The sequence below is a fragment of the Sceloporus occidentalis genome, unplaced genomic scaffold (assembly GCF_023333645.1).
Source record: "Sceloporus occidentalis isolate IW3139 unplaced genomic scaffold, rSceOcc1.0.p SCAF_15, whole genome shotgun sequence".
Classification (NCBI taxonomy): domain Eukaryota; kingdom Metazoa; phylum Chordata; class Lepidosauria; order Squamata; family Phrynosomatidae; genus Sceloporus; species Sceloporus occidentalis.
The window spans coordinates 11,482,561-11,504,025 of NW_028316995.1; the positions used below are offsets into that span (position 1 = coordinate 11,482,561).

Here is a 21,465-nt window from a genome sequence, read left to right on the forward strand (position 1 = left end):
TATGGCACTCAAAGACTGAAGACCGAGGTTCTAGAGGGGCATCATATAGGCTCTACTAATACAAAAATGAATTTCATTTCTTAAATATTCAAATTCACAAAACTGTAGTGGGTTTATAGGCTGTCATCGGGTAAGCATTCTGTTTCACCAGGTCTTTTATTATCTCATCTGTGTTCAGTCAGGGATGTAAAAAAGCATATTTATTAAAGGCTACATAGGTAATTAGCAAGTGCTTTCATGCTATCTCCACACACCTCCAAAATCTATGCCATGACCCCGGCTGATCAATTATTCCTCCGTTGCCAATGGATTGTTTTCTCTCTGGAATGGCATACTTTACATCCATTATGTTTATGATTGATTTGGTTCATAGCCAAACATATATTATGGGATACTTCAATGTCTTTAAATGATGATGCAGTTTTTTTTTATTTACCTTGAGGAAGCAAGGATCACATTTTATTAAAATGTTTATTCAACTGGAACTTTTTGATTCTTTTCAAGGCAAAAGCAAATACAGGACTGCCAATTTGTAATTCACTAATGATTATATATAGTAAAGATTTTATCTTTATGGTATATAGAAAAACACAGGAGTTGGGGATTGGGCAGTAGTGTGAGTTCTCAAACTTGCCACGGATCTGTTCACTGGACATTTTTACCTGGTACTGGTCAGCCCAGAAATTCCTCAAACTCCCAAAAAACATCTGAGAACCAGATAAGAACCAATCGGCCCATTTTAGGAGAATGAGAAGGGGTAGAGCTTGGAGCCGACAGCTACAGGGATGGTGCGCATACCTCAAAAGGTTGGAGACAGTATCATGGGCAGAAGTTGGAAAATCTACAGACCACTTTCTTTTTTTCTGCCAGACTGAGATTAACTCATATTTCCAGAACCACAGTGTCCACAATGCATGGCTATCCTTATCAGACATTCCAAATTCCAAACTAATGTATCAAAAGGCATATATCATGGATATTTCATGTAACACTGGTATACTAAATACTTAAAGTGAAAACAGTACGGCCTCAGTGTTCACCAATTTTACTTGAATATTTTTATTTTTTTTAGAGGAGAGGATGAGTTGTTTTCTAAGAAACCGTAAAGACGATAATTCAGTCGCAGTTTTTTTTTCTTGGAGTGTATCTGTTTTAACATGTAAAATTTATATGGATCCCTGAGGGTGTCAGACACGCTGTTTTTGTTGCACCGTGCACCCATTTAATTACACATGATTAAATTAAGTACAACAAGAACTTTCACGTTATTACTTTTTGCACCAATTACACACGGAAGCAAATCCTTTGCAAAACAGAACGTAGGCCCTATTGCTGGCCATTTGATGAGAATAAGAATATAATGCAACCCGTTTCAAAATGGAAACACTGGTGGAAGGGAAGCACATCGGGCTTCGAGTTTTTTTTATGTCTCTTCCACATTTAACATTTAATCAGCTGCTGATAAGGAACAATGGTTAAGAAAACAGCCTGTGTATTTGCAGTGATTGGGTTCTCCCTCCTCAGCCTAGCAGTATCTCCAACAAAATTCCCTTCCTCTCCAATGTTGATTCTAGATTGAGTAAACTTAACACAATGGGTCACATAGGTCTCTACCTGTTTACAAAAATGTTTTCCTTATAAAGAAGGCTTTCAGGCCAGCAGATGCCGAGCTATTTTAATTAAAGGAAACAGATCCTTGGTCTTGCAAGAAAAAAGAAAATGACCAGCCTTTTAACTATTTTTTTTTCTTTGAACTATACATATTTAAATCAGTAAGACCAAAGAGATCTGACATCATTACAATAATACTGAAGCAAACCACTTTCTCTTAAACAATGTAGGGTCTCATAAGGCTTACTTGTGATGGTAAATGCTAATCATCAACTTGCGTTTTAAGAAGGAGTCAATTAGCCCTTTTGTTTGAAAGTTTAATGAGGATAATGAGGATATTATTTAAATACACCGGCCAATGCATACATTATGGATCAATATATATATATATATAGTTATATACATAGATAGAAGTCTTCCGTTCTGCAGATCCAATAGGAAATATGAAGATGTAATGTGTTATTACCAAGTAGGGGGTGAAAGAGTAAAGCTTAATGGTGTATTGACCAAAAATTGTCTTTCTGTTTTAATTTCTTTCTCTAAATTTTTGGTAATTAAAGTGTATTAAGAAAAAACATTTATATAGTGAGGTTCAGACTTTATTTTATACTTCACCAGTATTCTACCTGGTCAGCTAAAATAAGATTTATACCTAAACATGACATCAGAAACAACAACAACAAAATCTTTATAATGCCCTAATCCTACCCGGATAAACCTCTGCCACATTCATATTAAACCATCTGAAGACAGCGGAACAGCACTGGAAACATTTGAAAAAATAATTATAGAAGAACTACTTAAAGCGCTTATTGCTTCTATCAAACATGCATGTTTCTAATAAAGAGTCCTTTCATAAGCACTTCAGTAGTGTATACTTTACAGTGAACAGGGAGTTAATGTACTTTGTTTTTGTACTTACCATGATACCAGAGGAATACTAGGCAAACCCTGTCCATTTTTAACAATCTACATCCACAATTTTTCCTCTATCTTTGTACCAAGAAGTAGTTGGTGTACTAAACCAGCCCTGAGAACACATACAATGAGACTTTACTACTGTCTTATATTAACGTAAAAATATTTTACGTTAATATTTTTTTAAATATTGGCAAACTATATTAATTTCTGCTTTGGAGCAAAAAATATAACATTTTCTCCTACACTGGTTATTTTAGGACTCTATTTGCTTTTTTTTACTACTAACATCCTTTGAGAAAATACCAATTACTTTTTATTTTATTACAATGTATTTGTTTAATGCACATGTGCAGAAAGCATACTCGAGTACTCTTCCTGCTTTCAGTAGAAGCAGCCAGGGGAGGAGGAAATGGCAGATGTTTCTAACTCTGTTAACTAAAGAATGGCTGCACCAATTTGAATTCAGTAAAATGATTTGACGTCCATGCAAAATGTACACCAGTATGCATTTAAAATAGGGCTGGATTGTTCCTTTGACTAATTTCATTATTTAATGGTAGTACTTGCTATGGCTCATTTACCATTGGCTTATGGAACTATGAAACACAAAATTAAAATGAAAATTGGCTGAGGAATTACTTAAACCTTAATACTTGAAGCACGTTTTACTTCATTTGCATTCCATAGATTTAAAAACACTGGTTGCCTGGCTTGCAAATCAAAGCTATTTGTACCTGGGAGTACAGAAGAGCAACTATGATGCATTCAGCTTACCCAAGCTGACCAGTACAGTCATGCTAGAGGCATTTATTTTCCAGAACAGCAAGCTGGAAACAGGCTGGTGTATATGTAGAAAAGATACACATTTCCCCATATTAAACAAATATATGAAATACCGTTCTCTGGATAAGAGATATTAATAGCTCTAAAATTACGTGTACAGTTTTCCGCAGGCTGGGGGAAGCAATTTCCTTTTACACCCCTATCTTCCTCTGCAGGAGCCTGTCCTCTGCTGTGCAAGACACAGCAGGAAAGAGAGAAGTGCAAAGGAAAATTGCTTCCCCCGGCATATTAAAAGTAAGCACATGAAATTTCACACATTAAGTTCAAGCGACATATGGAAACATTTACATATATGTTTGTGAATTTTCCAAAATGATCTTTCACTGAAGAAGATTTTGTAATTCATCAGAAGCAGTAGTAGGGTACACAAAACGTTCTATGATTCAGAGAGTGCAATGGTTCATGGACCAGATGTCTGCTGAATGTACAAGTTTGGGAATTATTCAGTTCTCATTAATATGCTTGCATATAGATATATATAACTTGGATTGGGGGATATTAGCGTGCTATTCATAAAATTAGAATAATGATGAGAAAGTATACATCAAGCCTCCCATACAAAAGTCCTGTATCTTGCTCCTTAAAGATTCCTGCAAACGGATGTACTTTATGATACAATACAGAATTTTGCATAAAGCAACAGGCAGGTGCTTATATTATCTAGTACTACATAGCTGCGTAATCTGATGGTGCTATATAAAACAATAAATAATAAATAATACCAGTAATTAAATGCTGCTAAATTATTTTTAGTGTTTAAATATTAATATGTTTGAACTTATTGCACCTATGTTACTTTATTCAGTTGTAAACCAAAAAAACTAAATACATAATGATAGTTTTATAGTTGGGATCTGATACTTGTTTACCTCTGATAATGCTTTCACTAGCAAAGTTTAATTCATTTTTCACCGCTCACTCTGCGTACCTCTCTATATAGAAAGGTAGGCAGAGAGAGCTATGACAACTATCATTGCCTGGAATATTTACCAGCCCTTCATATATCAGTAATACAAATACATAGAAAGTCTGGGAGAAATGCTCCTCAACGTTTATTTCAGGAGAAGCTTTACGCCTTTGGTCAAATTGCCCTTCCAAGCAAAAAATAGTTAATAAGCAGCAGCAATTTTTTTTTCGAGGGACCTAAATTTAAAAGCTGCCTACAGGAAGCTTTTAGTTGGGAAGTTGAGGTTTAAAGTACTCAGCAACAAACAATGCGCAGGAGAGATAAAGATGCAATGGAAATGGTACGAAACAGACCTTAGACACTTCCTGCCAAAGCTGACTTGTGAGCATGTGTGCTGCCATGATATGGACCAGCAAAGTAAGTCTGCTCGTATTTACTTGGGTATTTGTTCCTGTGCAAACCTTACAAAAACAAAGAGTGGGGGATAAGCAATCTTGCCATCTCTTGTTGCCACGTCTTTCACTGTAGCAAGTATCACGTATTTCATCATGGAAACGGTGTATTTGTCCATATTGTTAAGATGTAACTAAGATCGCCTTACACTTTAAAAGGCATACTTGCCGCGTCCTCACCATTGTAAGAACACCTTTTTATGTTCCTATCCAAGAACAAAGATCTCCAAAAACCCTAAAGCCACAAAGTAACTTTACTGAATGTTGTGTCTTATTCTCATTGTGATGAGTCCTTTAACCTCATGTTTCTGGGTCAATACTGCCATCATTATCTGTTCTTCACTTTTCCCCCATCTTTCTTCTTTTTCCTGTTTTGTTTTACCTTCCTCCCCCAAAACCAGGTATCTATATCAAAAAGGAGGCTCTTCACTTGTCTGGTTTGTTTGACCAAGGTCGCTCACGGGTCAATCATTTCAGCAGTTGCGAACACAAAAGCTTCCAATGGGTCTCCAACACAGAGTGTTTCATCTGCAAATATACTTTTCTGTCCACACAAGGTTTTTCTCAGTTTAGCAAGAACTAACAACTCCCTCTCTGTGAAGTGGTCTCGGTGACAAATAAATAGGTCAAAGACTCTTAACTGAAACCATAGAAGCTGAGTTCTCTAAATATGGAAGCATAATGGATCTGCCTGCTTAAAGAAGCTTTTGGAATGCTATTCAACTCAGTTCATCTTTATTACTCAACTATCTCATACAATGTGTGCCGTTAATACTGATTTAAACATTAAAAAAACATTTTTTTTTTCTAGGAAAATAATCAATTCTTGTAAAAATTGATTTTCCTTTATGCATGTGAGAAATGAAATTTAATTTAATCAAATATGTAGCAAAACAAATTATGTTAGCTCTCATAAAAAGCATCAAGGTCAAAATATGTCCAGTTAATTTAATTTGATGTTACTTGAGACTTCTGCAACTATATTATTTTATATAATCTTACTGTGCAGAAATTTCCTTCTCCAGCTCTTAGCTGCTCAAACAATGTGTCTCTGTTGAATATTTTACACTTGAATACTATCACCAGGATAGCATATGGCATAACCATAGTGGGAAGTTATCTTCATCTTCTTGTAAGCTAAAATTAGTTCAACATCTTTGCCGCTCTCCACATGACTCTGGTTGTAATGTTAATAATAAAAGAATAATTCTTGACAGGTTTCCTTTTTTACTGTGCTAAGAGTATTATAGGCTGAATACTGAAGGACCCAAGAAGCACATTTTCACTCAAACTTTATGCTCTCAGATGTTATTTTCTTGTTTGAGTGTCTAAATATCTGTCCAAATTATTGATTTCATAGAAATCAAATTTTGTCCTCCAACTCTGGTTTTAAAAGAGCATACAATTACCTGTTAGTTGGTTGCATATACCTAGGGACATACTGCCAGATCCCTTGTCTTCACAAAAAACATTGGCTGTTAGGTGTGAACATCAAGTACCATCATTATGGGTACGTTGTGGCCCCTGGTCGAAGGACATTGTATAAAAGGGCAATTTACAGGACCTCATGGTTAAAGAAAAGAATTTATTTAACAAAAAACAATAATTTCCATATTCATATTAGTGGGGATTTTATGTTATGGAAACATGTTTTAAATAAAAACATTATTATTACATGATTATGTTTATATGTAAATAAGCAAGATATAGGTTAGTTCTTATTAAGAAATTATAGTGTATATAGATATATATATATATACATGTTGTGGAACCTACGACAAAACTATGCCAAGTGTGGGAAAGCTAAACAATATATTTTCTGTGTACTGTGCAAATTCTGATGCAATAGGAAAATGTTGACATCATGTTCAGAATGAAGGAGTCTTTTTCTCCCATAAAACAAGTTAAACAAGCCTTTATGAACAAGCAACAACACAATGTATGGTATTTTCTGCCTTACAAGGTTGTTTATTCAGTTCGGCCATCCTGTAAATTAGAGAGGAACTAATGAAAAGTCACAACAATCCAACAACACTTAACACTAACTTACCAACACAATTCATCACATGCTGTTTACCTTGCACTTCTTAGGTGCCTACTAATTACTGCCATTTGGTGGTGACTTAATAGTTAATAAATGATAGGAAAAATACAGCAGACTTCTCGACTTCATAAATATACAAGAAACTTTACAACGTCCACAAAGACACGCTAACACAATGCAGTTTATGCAGTAGCGACTGCTGTCCAAATTAACAATTCATTAGTCTGGTGTTAATAGAGGCTGTTTGTATAATGCTTAAAAGCCCACACTGGAGGAATACCACTTCTGTGGTCAGCCAATTAAATTTTAAACCCCTCTTTTATCCCAAACTGTTAGGATACCAAAAAATAGACTAGAAAGCCATATTCTGAATTTACAAGATTTATCATACCAGTGTACTTGCTCATTTCCTACTTTGTTAACATTCTAGAATGTTTAATCCCACTAAACGTAGCAGTTGTACGCGCAGGAACACAAAGTAATGGGTTAAGAACGTGAAAGGTGATAATGGTTTTCTTCCTGCTGTTACTTATGGGTAATTAAATAGCAGATGAAAACAGTATATTATACAATAGCACTCAAACAAACTGAACAGCAGAAGCGATGCCTTATGTTATTTTGTAGGCTTGAGTCTTATTATTTATTATTATTATTATTTTGGGGGTTTTGTTATTTCTAAAAACCTGAACATTAAAGGTTAATTAGCAACTAGCTACTAAGTAAGGACTATTAAATAGTAAGCAACTTAACGTGCTATGTTCCTGTGATGCTCACGCGTGTTGTCTAATTTGATCACTTGTGTGCATTTTTGATGTCTGCATGCTTTCTTTTCATAATAGATCACACAAAGGTAGAAAACTTGTAAAATAGTTAAACTGATATTGCAATATTATACATTCTCTTATTATACATTTGCGACTGGGGGACTGCCCTCTGGACATGCCGTCCAAGGCCTAATTGGCCTAGGCCACAGTACGCTACTGCATCTCAAGCATTTTTTTATTTCTCTAATAGGTCTTAGGTTAGGTTTTTTAATTTTGAACCGAAATGCAGCGTGCGTCCTATTCAGTGCATTCACAAGCAAAATGCTTCAAATTTCCGTCTTTCGTATCCAAATTCTAGTAGCTGTGCAAACTGTAGATTAGAAGAGCCCCTTGTTTACGTACACATACATATGACATTAGTGGCAATAAATGGACACTTTCTTTTCGTTTTCCCACAGCGGAAAGGAAGGTGAAGTAAGCAAATTTGGCAAAGGGCGTCAGACAGTTGCCATTTCCCACAGCAATATGGTATTTTCCTCTGGGAATAAAAACATTTTCCTTAAACTACTGTTTATAACTCTTATCAGCTTAACAGTAATAGAACCATCAAGTACAATATCATGTAGGGAGAAGTCAAGGTCAATAAGTACTTGCAGTTTTGTTTATCTTTAGCTGCAATTGCTACTGACATTCAATTGGGCAATAAACGTAAGGACTGTCAACTGCTCTCTGGGAACAGGTGACTTGTTATCACAGAAGGGGATGCAATTGCATGGTAATCAAACAATCCTCTTGGATGTGCATTCGTTTATGGAAGCAATCGCCTGTCAATTTTGAATGAATGCTTCCAAACCATTCCCAGCGCCATAGAAATGAAGGTGAGAAAATCTACGCTAAAACCGCTTGTCAACCCCAGATGTCTGTCAAAGGAAGCGAGAAAAAAAGGGACTTTCAACCAAGTTTTGCTTTAAATCATTACAAAAAAAAGCTTTGGTTGGTTAAAAACCATGAGACCTCATTAAAAACCTAGAAGCCACATTAAGAAAAAAATATTAAAGTACAGATTTTTATTTCTACAAATTAAGTGCATTTTACCTTACTTACTTAATTATAATCTATGGAAATTATATTAAAAAATGAAATCAAGACCAAAGACCATAGAGATGACAAAATATTTTAGTTAGATTTTTAACTATATATAGTGCATAAAATGGTGTAATTACACTTTTACATTACACTTTACTTATAGAGCACCAGCAGATCTCGTATCACTAAGGCGGAGGGTGAAAACTAACATTAAAATTGGCAATATGCAGAATTGACAATACTATTAAGCTCAACGCAGTTCTACATATAAGGAAGATTTAATAAGGGCAGATGGAGTTCAGATTCAGCACATAATGACATGCAAATAAATGATAATGATACAAACACATATACCATATAAATAACAAGGGCTAAGATGTTCAGGAGATCAGCTATATTCACTCACTTACACTTATTTAATTTTTAATCAAAAGACGCCACTTTTCAGAAATAACTGACAAATTTAACGCACTATATAGAAAACATATATGCGATAAAAGAAAAAGAAACAAATAGAAATTAGCTACAATGGCATTGGCCCTACTATTAGACAGAACATTATATTTTAGAACAATGATATCAAAATATTAGTATAATCAAATAACAGGATATATATGTGAATATAAATGGTATATGGTTTAAGTTTAGCTTTGAAAACCGGAATTCTTCATATATACCTCCTCCAACCCACAGTAATATAAATATATATATATATATATATATATATATATATATATATACATATATATATATATATATATATATACATATATATATATATATATACATATATATGCATCAACTCTTCAACTCAACATTTCTGGAGAAAATGATAAAAAAAAGTACATAGGAAATTTCACAAACAGTGCCTTCCAAGTTTAATGGTTAGCTTTACTTTTTTTCTCATGCTCTTCAGCTTATCTTGTTCTGTAATTTATTTAGTTCCTAGTTTTGAGACCATATCCTCGTCATTGTATAGTTAATAATTCTCAGTTAGAAGTACATCGCCCCTTGCATTTAGAGTCACATGGGTTATAAATCAAACAGCAATGGAACATAGAAGAAAAGACGCCAATGTTATATCTCTTCCTTTCAAAAGAGGAAACAGAATTTTCACATAACGCCATACAATCACAATACATATCTACACAATCCAGATGATTTTGGGTTCACCGATCAGCATAGATCAAAAGCCATTGAGTGATAACAATTACATTTCAGAGAAGGACATCAAGTTTGCTATGTCCAACATCTAAACTCGGCTAAACAACTAAACTCGGCTTACAAACAACAGCAGATAAGCAGAGTGAATTCAAATAATGATGACCATCTGGCCTTCCATTTGCAGGATCCCCAGTCTGTCTGAGAACTTGACACCTTTTGCTGTGTTTTAATTTCCTTAAAAAACATCCAAAGCATGTCATCCGAAATCATGAAAACCTCTCCATACTGCTCTAGAAACTGAAATCCCAAAATAACTAGTTTTTGACTTTTTAATTTGCAGGCACAATATTTTATGTTAATGATCATAGCAAATGCAATGGACTCATCAGAATCTGTTTTTTTCCTCTATGAAACTGGCAAATATTAAAAAGGTTTATGTGTATGTACGAGAAATTGCTTGGATTTTTGTACAATGCCCCGTTGTCTCACCTCTTTGCGGTCTATGAAAAAAAATTCCCCCAACATTTTAATATCCGCACAAGTTTAAATATTTATCTTATACAAGGTTTAAATTGCGTTCAGCATGACAATACATCCATAGTCATGTTGACTGATGTCCAGTCTCTTTCAGATGAGGGTGGTATTAAGCCTAAAACAACCGCATGATAATGGCATCGGTAAAATCTGTAAAGGTCAATCAAAGACAAGGCAAAGCCTCTGCTATCTGGATGACCTTCCAAGCTTGTGACAAATTGCTATCAGTCAATGTCAACTAATGACAGCAGCTCTTTAGTTAATCAATTGTTCTAAAAATGATCAAGAAAACTACTCACAGGACTGCTCATTTTCACATCAATGCCTGTGAAGTATGAAAAGCTAATTTTTTTGTTGAGTTTTTAATAAGCTCATAAGTAAAGCAGTTACTTGGTAACAGAGGTCACCTTACTAAAAAAGATAGAACTTCTGTCTGCCATTTTGCATATCCTTTCATTTCCATATTATAGTAAAAATATGTCACGCTATTTAGTATGCCAGAATGCCAGACCTTTAAAACAAGCACCAGCTCTGATGGACTACAGACAGTGAAAGCACATCTGAGACACACTTTTTCTAAATGTAACTATCAGAGGGCACTTTTGTTTTACCCCTCTTAACACTTTAAACCCAAAAATGGGTTGATCGCCTCTTCGGCACTAAGTGCCAGGGCAGTGTGCAATTCTATAGAATAGACTGGAATATTTTTGGAGCAGAGTCAATTAGATAATTATACATATAGCGCCAACAATTTATGCAGATCTTGTTTATAATTTAGAGGATGTACAATGGCGGGATTTACTTGCTATATAATTGAAAAAAAAAATGTTTTAAATAAATTATAGGGTAAAGATGTCTATGAGATTGTCTATTTATATGAATTGAAATAGCTTTCATTTCTCAAGTAAAAATAACTCAAGAAATCTTGTTTGTTCGACAAGTAGGGCTGGTAAGCGCAAATTTAGCAGCAGTTTCATTTTACATTCTAAACCTGAAATGCTAGTTTTTCAAATTAAAGCGTTTCTGTGGCCTTTCAACCATTCTAAAGTTGTCCATAATAAAAAAAAGAAAGGAATAAGGAAGGCAGGGCAAGAGTTAAGCTTCACTATAATTGGAAGTATGTGAAAAATGAAGTGTCAGCTTGGTCAATAAAGGGCAAAGGTCAAGGGGAACTACATCCCAAACGCTGCGCAAAATGGGCTCATTAAGACGTCCAATCAGCAAGCTCTCTTCAACCTATCACATTTGCCATCAGACAGCGAGCTGCCCTGCCCTCTGCAGTTATTACTTTTCATGTTAATGTAAAAAAAAAAAAAAGGGAAGAGAGCAGCTATATAAATCGTTGCTCAGTCATCTGGAACATAATGTGGTCCTTCACCAACCCCCTTCGTCCAGTTCTATGTGCTAGCTTCCCAGGCTCGAAACAGCTACCTTGAGACTCCCTTCAATAGTATGTGAAATTTGCTGTGCCTACTGGAATTCAAAACATGAACTAAATATGTTTACCCAATGACTGTGTCATATTTGTAGATACATATATACGGAATGCCCCCTAGCAACATTAAAGAAAAACTTAAAATGTATTAGCTTAATACAATGTTACTGTATACAGTATATCACATGTCGGAAAGCAAAGTGCCCCTTTAAATGTATAATAGCATCATATATAAAGTATTAACATACTTTAATATGTTTTATTGCATAAAAGTAGGTAATGATTCCAGGTCATCACTCTGCATAATATTTTCAGGTGGCCCTGCATTAACTGGTACCCTTTGCATAATGGCAGAAAGTGACACTCCCCATTTACTACTATATGTAATAAAATGTTAATAATTGATGCATATTTATCACTATTACACAGAATAGCATAGTTCTTTTAATGGAACCTAGTTAGATTTAAAGTGATATTGCATTGTTATTACTTTTGGATTGAAGGGTATGCATCCTCATCCCAATAAAACAACCCCTCCGTAACCCCTAAAATCTAGTAAAGAGTAATGGGTGTTGTAGCCCGAGGACTGGCCATTACATCTCCCTGGAGCATGTAATCATGGTATCTGTTCAATTGGGAAGCATGTTTGTAAAGAACTGGACCCTTCACTTATATTTCTTGAGACCATCTATTTTTTTTTATTTAGTTAAATTGCTTACCTTCCTATATGTCAGTAAAACATTAAATAAATACTATGCCAGTCTCTCTACAGTGTCAAGCAGGTCTATGAGCATGTGGCACGATGGATCGCTATCATGTTGGTTTCGTTAATGCTAAAAAGAAAGTAAATGTTTCCAGACTGTATCCCCCCTTTGAGCAAGGAGGTGTGTAGAACCCGCTACTATGTCTTTTTTCGTAGCTTATAAAAAAAATACTTTCAATTGTGTATCAAATTCTTTATCCGTGATTATTTTCAATAAATTTACAGTCTAAAAACACAAATTGTTTGAGGTCAATTATAACTTTGAAGATAATATATGTATGTGTTTGCTGAGCTATATTAAGGAATTACATTGATTGAAAATAATAATAGCTATTTCTAGTTTTGCTTTTTTTTATTTGGGATTGCCGACAGTGAGTGGGATCATCATTTTAAACCTGGACAAATATCCAACCAGATTACTGAACTATATTTTTATAGTTTTTTGGGGGTTTTTTACACATAATCCTGTGATAATCCATGTAAGGGGACACAATTGAACATTTAATATTTGTAAATATACTAAGCATTCACAAACTAAACACAAGTGCTCAAGATCTGCTAATGTTGAGATCGCAGGGTAGCTAAACTAGCAGAGCATGCAAATATGCGTAAGAGGCATCTTAGACTGTAAAGCAAAATCTCCCAGAGGCCACCCTGAGGCCCAAAGGTTAGCTCCATGCGCAGACTGATTCCCATGCCGTGCAGACTTAATGATTGCAAAGCCTTGAAGTGCCAAGGAGGCTGAACTCATGGCGGAAATATTTAGCCAACTACTGTTCATACACTGACTCCTGCTGACTTCTGAAAAACCTTACAGGAGATGCAGCTCAGAAAAAGTCAAAATGTTCTTCAACACCAACTTAATAGGAGCACACCATTTGTGGTTCATTAAACCTTTCAATATAAATATGGCAAGACATACGACATGCCCTTCTTAATCAAATTATTAAGTCTTCCCGACCAAAACAAGAACAAAGGCTCCCAAAATATAATTTCTAATGTTAACATTATTACTGTATTAAATATTCTTTCATACCCACATACTCTTCCTGGCCCTTAAAACAACTAGCGAGATAACTTCACCATTTTACCAATACCACATTTAGGAAGATGGTTCTTTTTTCCCCATGTAATCAATTTTGTGACCATAGATGACACCAAGCAATTCACAGCAATTTAATGAACTCTCCGCTATAATTAAAAATTGTCATGACATACAAAAACATGGGCCGTGCTGAATCATAGATTATGCCAAGTCATAAAAAGTCCTGATAAATAATTGAAATGTAATAAATTGGGATATTATTATTTTTTTTGTTTATTAAATATATATGTAACATCAGTAATAGTTTACCTATTGACTTCCTTTAATCAACAACCATTGAAACTGATATTATTCAGGTAGAGTAAATCAGCGCTTTCATATGAGACTCATTGGGTTAATTCTACTCCCATGGTTCTATGAATACACATGGTTGACCTCAGGCTGAATTATTATAGGCTTATAATATAGAGCATAGAATGCACTTAAAGCCAAGAGTCCTACCTTGTTCACTGCTGTTATCCCCACTATGCGACGTATGTCCCCCACTTGAAGGCCCAGGCGTACCTCCTGAACGTGTCGATGCTGTATCATCATGGTCTCTGCTCCAGGAAGGCTGCAAAAAAAAACAAGCATAATATTCAGTGAAACACAATAAGCGAGAAACTCTGTTTAAATGTTTCTGTTGCATATATTTAACAAGAACCAATTTAATGTGCAAATTTAGAGGAAAGCTGCCAAACGGGTCTCCATTAGTTTCTTTCACTAAACTAAACTACATGGATCCCTCGTAATTGCACGCTGAATTACCATTGAAAAAAGAAACATTTCGGCAAAGGAGCAAAGAACTGCTGCTAGATTCTGATTATATATTTAGCTGGAGCAAACCCTCTGGCATGACAGTCTGTTACTCTGCAAATGCAAAATGCAAGTGGTCTTGGATTCTACAGTTTATATACTCTCAGCTTTTGATACATCATAGGAGACAAGCGTAGAGGAGCTTCAAAGATTCGGAGACAATTGGGCCTCGGCGTATAATAACCTGTATGTCAGCTGTTTGCCGGGTGGTATGTGGCAAATGGGTTAGACATTGGGAGAAAAAAGGAAAGAATCCAACAATGGTTTCACATGTTCTGTGTACACTCAGCCCCATGCAGAGCCCCCTTGTACTATTGAACAGAAAACAGATGTTAGTTCTTATCACTGGGTGAATTTGAAAGTATCATTCAGATAGAAAAAATTGGCTGTAAATTAAATTCTTAGAGAAAACAATCACAGCAACACTCCTCCCAAATCTTCTTTTATCACTAGAAAAGATTTTAATTAGCTTTTAGTGCTAGCTTTTAAAAACATCTAAGTGACTCGGTTGGTCATCCTACACGGACTTGCATGCATAATGAAATAGTTCTTCTTCTGCATGAACTAGACTACTGCTGCTACCGTGCTTTATTCTTCCCAGCCATGGCAAAAGGACCCTCTTATTTAATAAAACTTGCTGGGGATTATACCATATAAATAAAGCTTTTTTCTACGTCAAAGAGACATCGGTGAGTGGTTCCACATTTGAAAACCCCTTAAAGGATTTTCAAGGAACAATTGTAGAAGATGGACCAGGTGGCATTTTCCACACTTCAGCACTCCCCAAATCCTCAAAATAGTACCGTGTTCAAACACTATATATATATATTTTTTTTAATGTTGACCTGCCTTAGCCATCTCAATATTTATGTTTGGATATCGTGCCAAGAAAAAAAATTCACTGAAAAGAAGAAGAAAAAAAAAAAAAAAGATATCGCGAGTAAACTAAACAATGTCAATTGTATTTATGATTCAGTGACTGGTAGAAAGATGTGTGAACTGTAAAGAAAAAAATGCTTTTAAGAAATATGCACTCTTCAGCATGCCAGAGGTATGCCGTAAGGGGTAATCTGGAACACATGCTTAGAACCCAAACAGTTAATGCATACATTTTCAGTTTGTACAACTGCAGCTTGAAAAGGGGGACTTGTTTATTCAGAGCACTGCAGATAGAATGGTACAGCACCCAGGGGACAGACAATACCAGGCACAAAGCCCTGATGCCTCAACATGTAAAAAGGATGTTTTTCTATGTGCTACAAATCCCACTTGAAAATATAATTAGATGAAGAAAATGGCAAACTATTGCATTAACTGTAATTGAACAAAAGACCAGCAAGGCATGTGGGAGGCTGCAGGAACCCGTGGGAGATCAGGGATGCATAAGATCATAGGAGAGACATCTCCAAGGATCTCTGTCTATATATGTTAGCCCTTAACTGTTATTGTCAACTGGCAATCTGAATTGTAATTATCAGAGAATCTGGAGATAACAAGCTAAATAAAGTGCAGACGCCCACTTTTTAAAATAAAAGTGTTGATTAATCGTATGAAAGTGGCATTAAACTACAAAAATGTACCATTTTAGAGTAAACGGTGCTATCTCCTAAGACAACAAACATGCTGCATTCACTATTTTTAATGAGCTCTGCTGATTTATGCAGCTTTGTCCCATTCCCCTTCACTCACACACATACGTTTCTATTGAGTGGAGGTGTAGATTAATTCAGTGCTTAATTGTTGAGTAAATTCAATTTTCCACATTCTATTCTGCACAGTGTTAGCTAAGGTTCTTAAATCTTTAGCAGTGAGCCCTGAGCCTGGTGTTTCTGATCTGTGCCTACCTTTTTCTTTTTTCATCACCATTTTTCTTCCTCCACCACTTAATTCACCATGAAAAGATTTTCCTTGCTGGAAATTCTGATTCTGCTATGATCTGTGAGGCATTCCGATTCATTGCATTTTCATTGTGTTTGGTCTTAGATGCTGGGTTCTTCTTTTCTCACAGCTATTGCCACATTATACAGGCACTCATGCAAGAAATGTTGAATTCCACCTCAGTTTATCAAAATTGTGTGTAACACTCACTTAACCCATACGTTTAATTCTGGTATCTAACAGAAATAGCACAAAAATATAGCTAATATAGCTATTTTTTTTCCTTTTTTTTTAATATTATATTTCAGTGGCAGATGTTTAATAGGGATTTATAAAAAATCTATAAAACAATCAAGATTTTTTTTTTGTTACTGCATTAGGTTTTATTCTTATTTATGTTAACAAAACGCTTTAATAAGGCAAAAAATTGTTTCAGTGTAATAGGGATTTGTCAGTAAAAACTGATAAGAAATATCATTTAGGTTCACTGATTAACCCTTGAAGAACCTGCACCAGTCTGGCACTCTGAGAGTTAATTTAACAGTTGCGTGCATAATACATTTCTGTAAAAAAAAGAATAAGAATGTGGTAGAACTGAAAATGTAGATTCAGATTCTGTATTATTCTGACCTTTAACAGTCAGTAACAGGAATTAACCCCCTCTGTCACACAGCCTTTTACTTTTTATCTACTGTAAAGGAACTAACTACACATTTCCACACTGCAGGGTATTGAAACAGAGAAACTATGGCAAGCCTTCCCTGTTCCTTTATGTGGAGACTCTTTCATCCAGTTAAATGACAAACGCTATGGGTTTTGGAGTTTTATACACTTAGCAGCTTAATAACCCCATAAAAGAATATATTATGCAATTAATGCTGATATGTTTCTAATTCAAATTAATGAATTACAAATTTATTCTACACGTACACAGCTAATGAAGTCGGCTATGAATAAACCGTTGAAGGTTTATATAGCAATCATTTGTAGTGTATTCTTCAGTCTGTGAATTCTGTTCTCTTCCGTGTGATGTGGAGCTACCTAAACTTGTTGCTAATAATGACACACACTAAAAAGACCTAGACATAGACCTAATTAGAGAGCTTCCTTTGAAAATATATTTTCCGTTTTTAATATATGAATATTTTAGTTCACATCTCACTATAGTTAAAGTACTTTACATTAACTGTATCTTAAGAGCATATCAAATATATGAGGTATCAAGTGGTATCCTTTTAATTTCGTGCAACCTTACTTCCTGAGTAAGAACTGGCGGTAATACACAACAGGAAGTGAGCGGTGCAAACCAAAATCGCGTCCCTTACTGAAAAATGGAACACAGTTTCAAATTTCTTAAATGCTTTATATTACATAAACAGAATTTAAATGTGCATGCAGTAGGCATATGGCTGTCCTGATGCGACTAGACTGATTAAGGTTTGAGTCTTTACAGCAGGAAAAACAGGCAGACAAGATGGAGCAAATAGTTCTTATCCGCCATCAAATTCTATGTTTCTATCTGGCCAAACAGATGTCCCCACGCTTCACATAATTTCAGCTGAGACAGAAAATCTAGAAAGAGTCATATGAGAGATTTGTGTTGTCCAATTTTCTTTCCATAGCAACCTTTATCTGCTATGTGTTAGTTCTCCTTAATTAACACAAACATTATGCTTCACAACCAAGGGTCAAATGGTCAAGCTTGGCTACATACAGTAGACCTTCATAGGTAAAGCAAGATCAGATCTCAAAATCAGATTTTAGTGCTCAGTTCAAGGATTAAGTCAATTTAAGACACAGAAGACATCATAATGAGGATTAGAAAAGAGGAGAACAAAAACTAAATTAAACTAATTGTATTTTGAATCTACCATGGTTCATTATGACAGGTTGATGGATTCATCAGACTTTATGGATGTTTACGTGTGTGTTATGAATATGCATGTGTGTTCAATTTCTTTTAATGGTATAAATGCGAGAGGTACCCTGCATTGGAAAGCAGGATTCACTTTTACTTTAAATGGCAAATTATAGCTACATTTTATTTGTTCAACTGTCTAAATATTGTCATTTTTTTATGGCTGCAATGTCCTGATTCACTAATAAAATTACAAATCATTAGTCCATGTGGAGTAACAATCTTGTTTTCTTACTTTCATAAGAGCTTAAACCTGTTATGGAAATATTTGTAAAGTGATATTGGGTTGGATTCAACACCACAGATAAAAGTATCACAAGTAATTGAATAGAAATCTTCCCATAGACGGCAATGGAATTTGTTTTTAAAAAATAAACAAATGTAATATATATTCCCCCAGTTTCATTGAGATAACAAAAATGTATCCCTCTTCTTTTTTCTTTTTTTCAATTACTTGTGATTTATCTCCAGTATTAAATCCAGCCCATTGTATATAAACTGGTAGATATTTTATAATCACATAAATTAGATCAAGGCAAGGAGTGAAAAATCCACTAATTATTTGCTGACATTTTAACTTTAAAAATAGTAACTGATGGCTATTCACATCCAGAAAACGAATGTATTTCACATTTCACATTTGTACATCTGTGTGCATAGTGACTATTGGTGCGTACAGTACAATCAGATATTCTCTACAAATCATACTTAGGAACACGGGATAAGAGCTATTCTATGCCTCGGGAAAAAAGTGGCTTGAAAGGGAAGCTTGTGATAGCATGATTTGCATCAGTAGACTGTGTCCACTAGTGACAATTTGTGTCACACAACTCCAGTAGGCAAGATTTATGAAAGGGTGCTATGCTGTAGGTAAAAGTAATCCTTATCAGGAAAACTGAGCTCAGTGGCCTATGCAATATAACAAGAACCCTTAACATCATGGAACCGTAAGAATACTTTCATGTTTAGTCCCATTCCCTAACTTGATCTTCTGTCTCTTGGGCAATTTGGAATAACATTTGGCGATATCAATAAAATAACATTTATCAAATCATGCACAACAGAAGGTGTATGAAAAAAAGATTAATATATTAATGTTGGGTTTTTTTACTGGTTTCTGCTTCACCTCCCATCATCCTGAGCCAATCCAGCATTGACAGACTCATAGGAAAGGTTGTCCAGCATCCTTTGGGGAACCCGATCACTAGAGGTCCAGTATTGGGTCATGTTTGCATTGTCTCTAATTTTTTTTTATCCATTAGTCATTTGAAACACGGAGGATAAAATGTATGTAGCTCCATGAAGCATAGTGTTAAATTAGGTTACATAATACTCAAATGAGGCATATGGCATGTAGCCATGCAAGGGAAGAAACACAAGCCATTTTAGATTATAAAATCCATAGCCACACCATTATCCATAATGTTTATATTATAGGCAGAGGATTGAGTAGGGAATTTCCTCTTCCTTGCTCCATTACAGGCATGTGGTAGAATGATCTACAGTTGGTACCATGGGAAACAAGATGTAGGCAGAAGTACTGTTATTAATGGACATTAATGTCACACCATAAGCTGCAAACAACTGTATACTTCATATTCAGCGATTATAATGGGAATATGTTATGCATTCTGCATATTTGTACTCAACCTTATGGTAGAAAAACAAAATCTGTCATCGTATTTCTCCATTGATTTCAAACTCCCAAATGGCACAGATGTTGAAATACATAGGAAAGAAAGGCGATGTGGTGGCTTTAATTGCTAACATTGAAGGCAAACTGTAGATCTTAAAGGTTTTGTATTTGGAGATTTCTTTCAAAGGCCTTGGGTACAACAGAAAATCCTAACTCTGTGCCATTTAAAATCAAGAAACAATAAATGAGTTATAACAGTGATATTTAAATCCCCTCACTGTATTATCAACTGCCCTCTCATTAAAGTAGAACTTCCTTACATTACCTCTAAACCCCTGACCCTCTAACATTGCTCCTCCTTAAAATAAGCTTGCTGTACTTTATTAAATCCCATTAAGTATTTAAATGCTTCTATTGCATATCCCCTCTCTCTTCTCTCCTCCAAGCTATACATAGATCCCTTAGTCTTTTCTGATCATTTCTATCTTGCAAACCACTTACCATTTTTCTAGCTCTCCTCTCTACTCTCTCAAACGTGTCAATAACTGCTTACCTTTAAAGATATCATACAAAATACTCCTAAGTCACTCTCTTCTGTGACTGACAGAAGTGTCTCCAATGTTATATGCAGGTTTAGGATTTTTACTTCCTAAGTGCATTATTTTACATTGAACAACATTAAACTGCATCTGCCATACTAGCCACCATTCTTTAAAATTATTTAAGTAATTTGCCATTTGACTTGTTTCACCCAGAAGGTCTACCCTGTTGCAGACCTTTGTATCCTCTGCAAAAAGACTTAATTTACCATTAACACCTTCTGTAATATCACTAATACAAATATTTCGATGTATGGGTCCCAATAATAGTCCCAGAGGTACCCCACTTGTGACAATTCCTTCTTCTGACTATATACCATTAGCTACAACCTTCTGGCTGTTTTTTCAACCATTGCCCTATCCACTAAACAATTTTGACACCTAAACCCAAAGACTACAATTTATTTATAAGTCTTTTATGGGGGGACAGTGTTGAATGCCTTACTGGAATCTAGATAGACTCTGGATCAACAGCTCCTCCCTGGTCTATTATCTTAGACAGAGCACAATTTGATTACCACTGCTGTGATGTATCATCTTTTTTTCAGAACAACCATTATATTGTTTATTCTCATCTCTCCATCATCTTTATTGGATACCTTTTCTTCAATTTCCATTGTTACCTGAAAGTTCCCTGTTATGAACTTAAAGTGACCTTACAAGCATGTAGAAGAACACCCACATACATGTAATTCTGGGTAAATGTCCCAAGCATTTATTTTTACCAATAATAAAAATGTGGAAAGATCTGTCTTAAGAATGTTTTTGTTTGCCACAAAATATGACAAAAGTAATCAAACTCTTTTATATTTGATATGTCATTGAACATTGTAAACTACACTGATTTTGAGATGTCACACTGACAATGATTTGTCTGATCTTTAACTTACTTTCTGTATTCATTTTTAACAAATAAAAAAATTAGGGGTTTTCAATAATTTTGGGCTTGCCAAAATCCCTTAAACTGCCTGTTGTAGCAGGCAATTGCTTTGAATAACGTCCTATGCAAT

The 21,465-nt window shown here is 35.1% G+C and overlaps 1 protein-coding gene across 15 annotated transcripts in view; it reads right to left on the minus strand.

Annotated features, from left to right (window-relative positions):
* LOC149303239 (homeobox protein Meis1-like) overlaps nt 1-21,465 on the minus strand; it is an 83,966-nt gene that overhangs the window by 45,182 nt on the left and 17,319 nt on the right. For 13 of the 15 annotated variants that reach the window (XM_089481661.1, XM_089481662.1, XM_089481660.1 and 10 more), the window contains one exon: nt 14,071-14,182. In XM_089481661.1, the coding sequence (XP_089337787.1) occupies nt 14,071-14,182 (112 nt within the window). Of the gene's footprint in view, nt 1-14,070; nt 14,183-16,411; nt 16,418-21,465 lie in introns of all 15 variants that reach the window. The other 2 variants (XM_089481659.1, XM_089481663.1) reach the window with 1 other exon arrangement.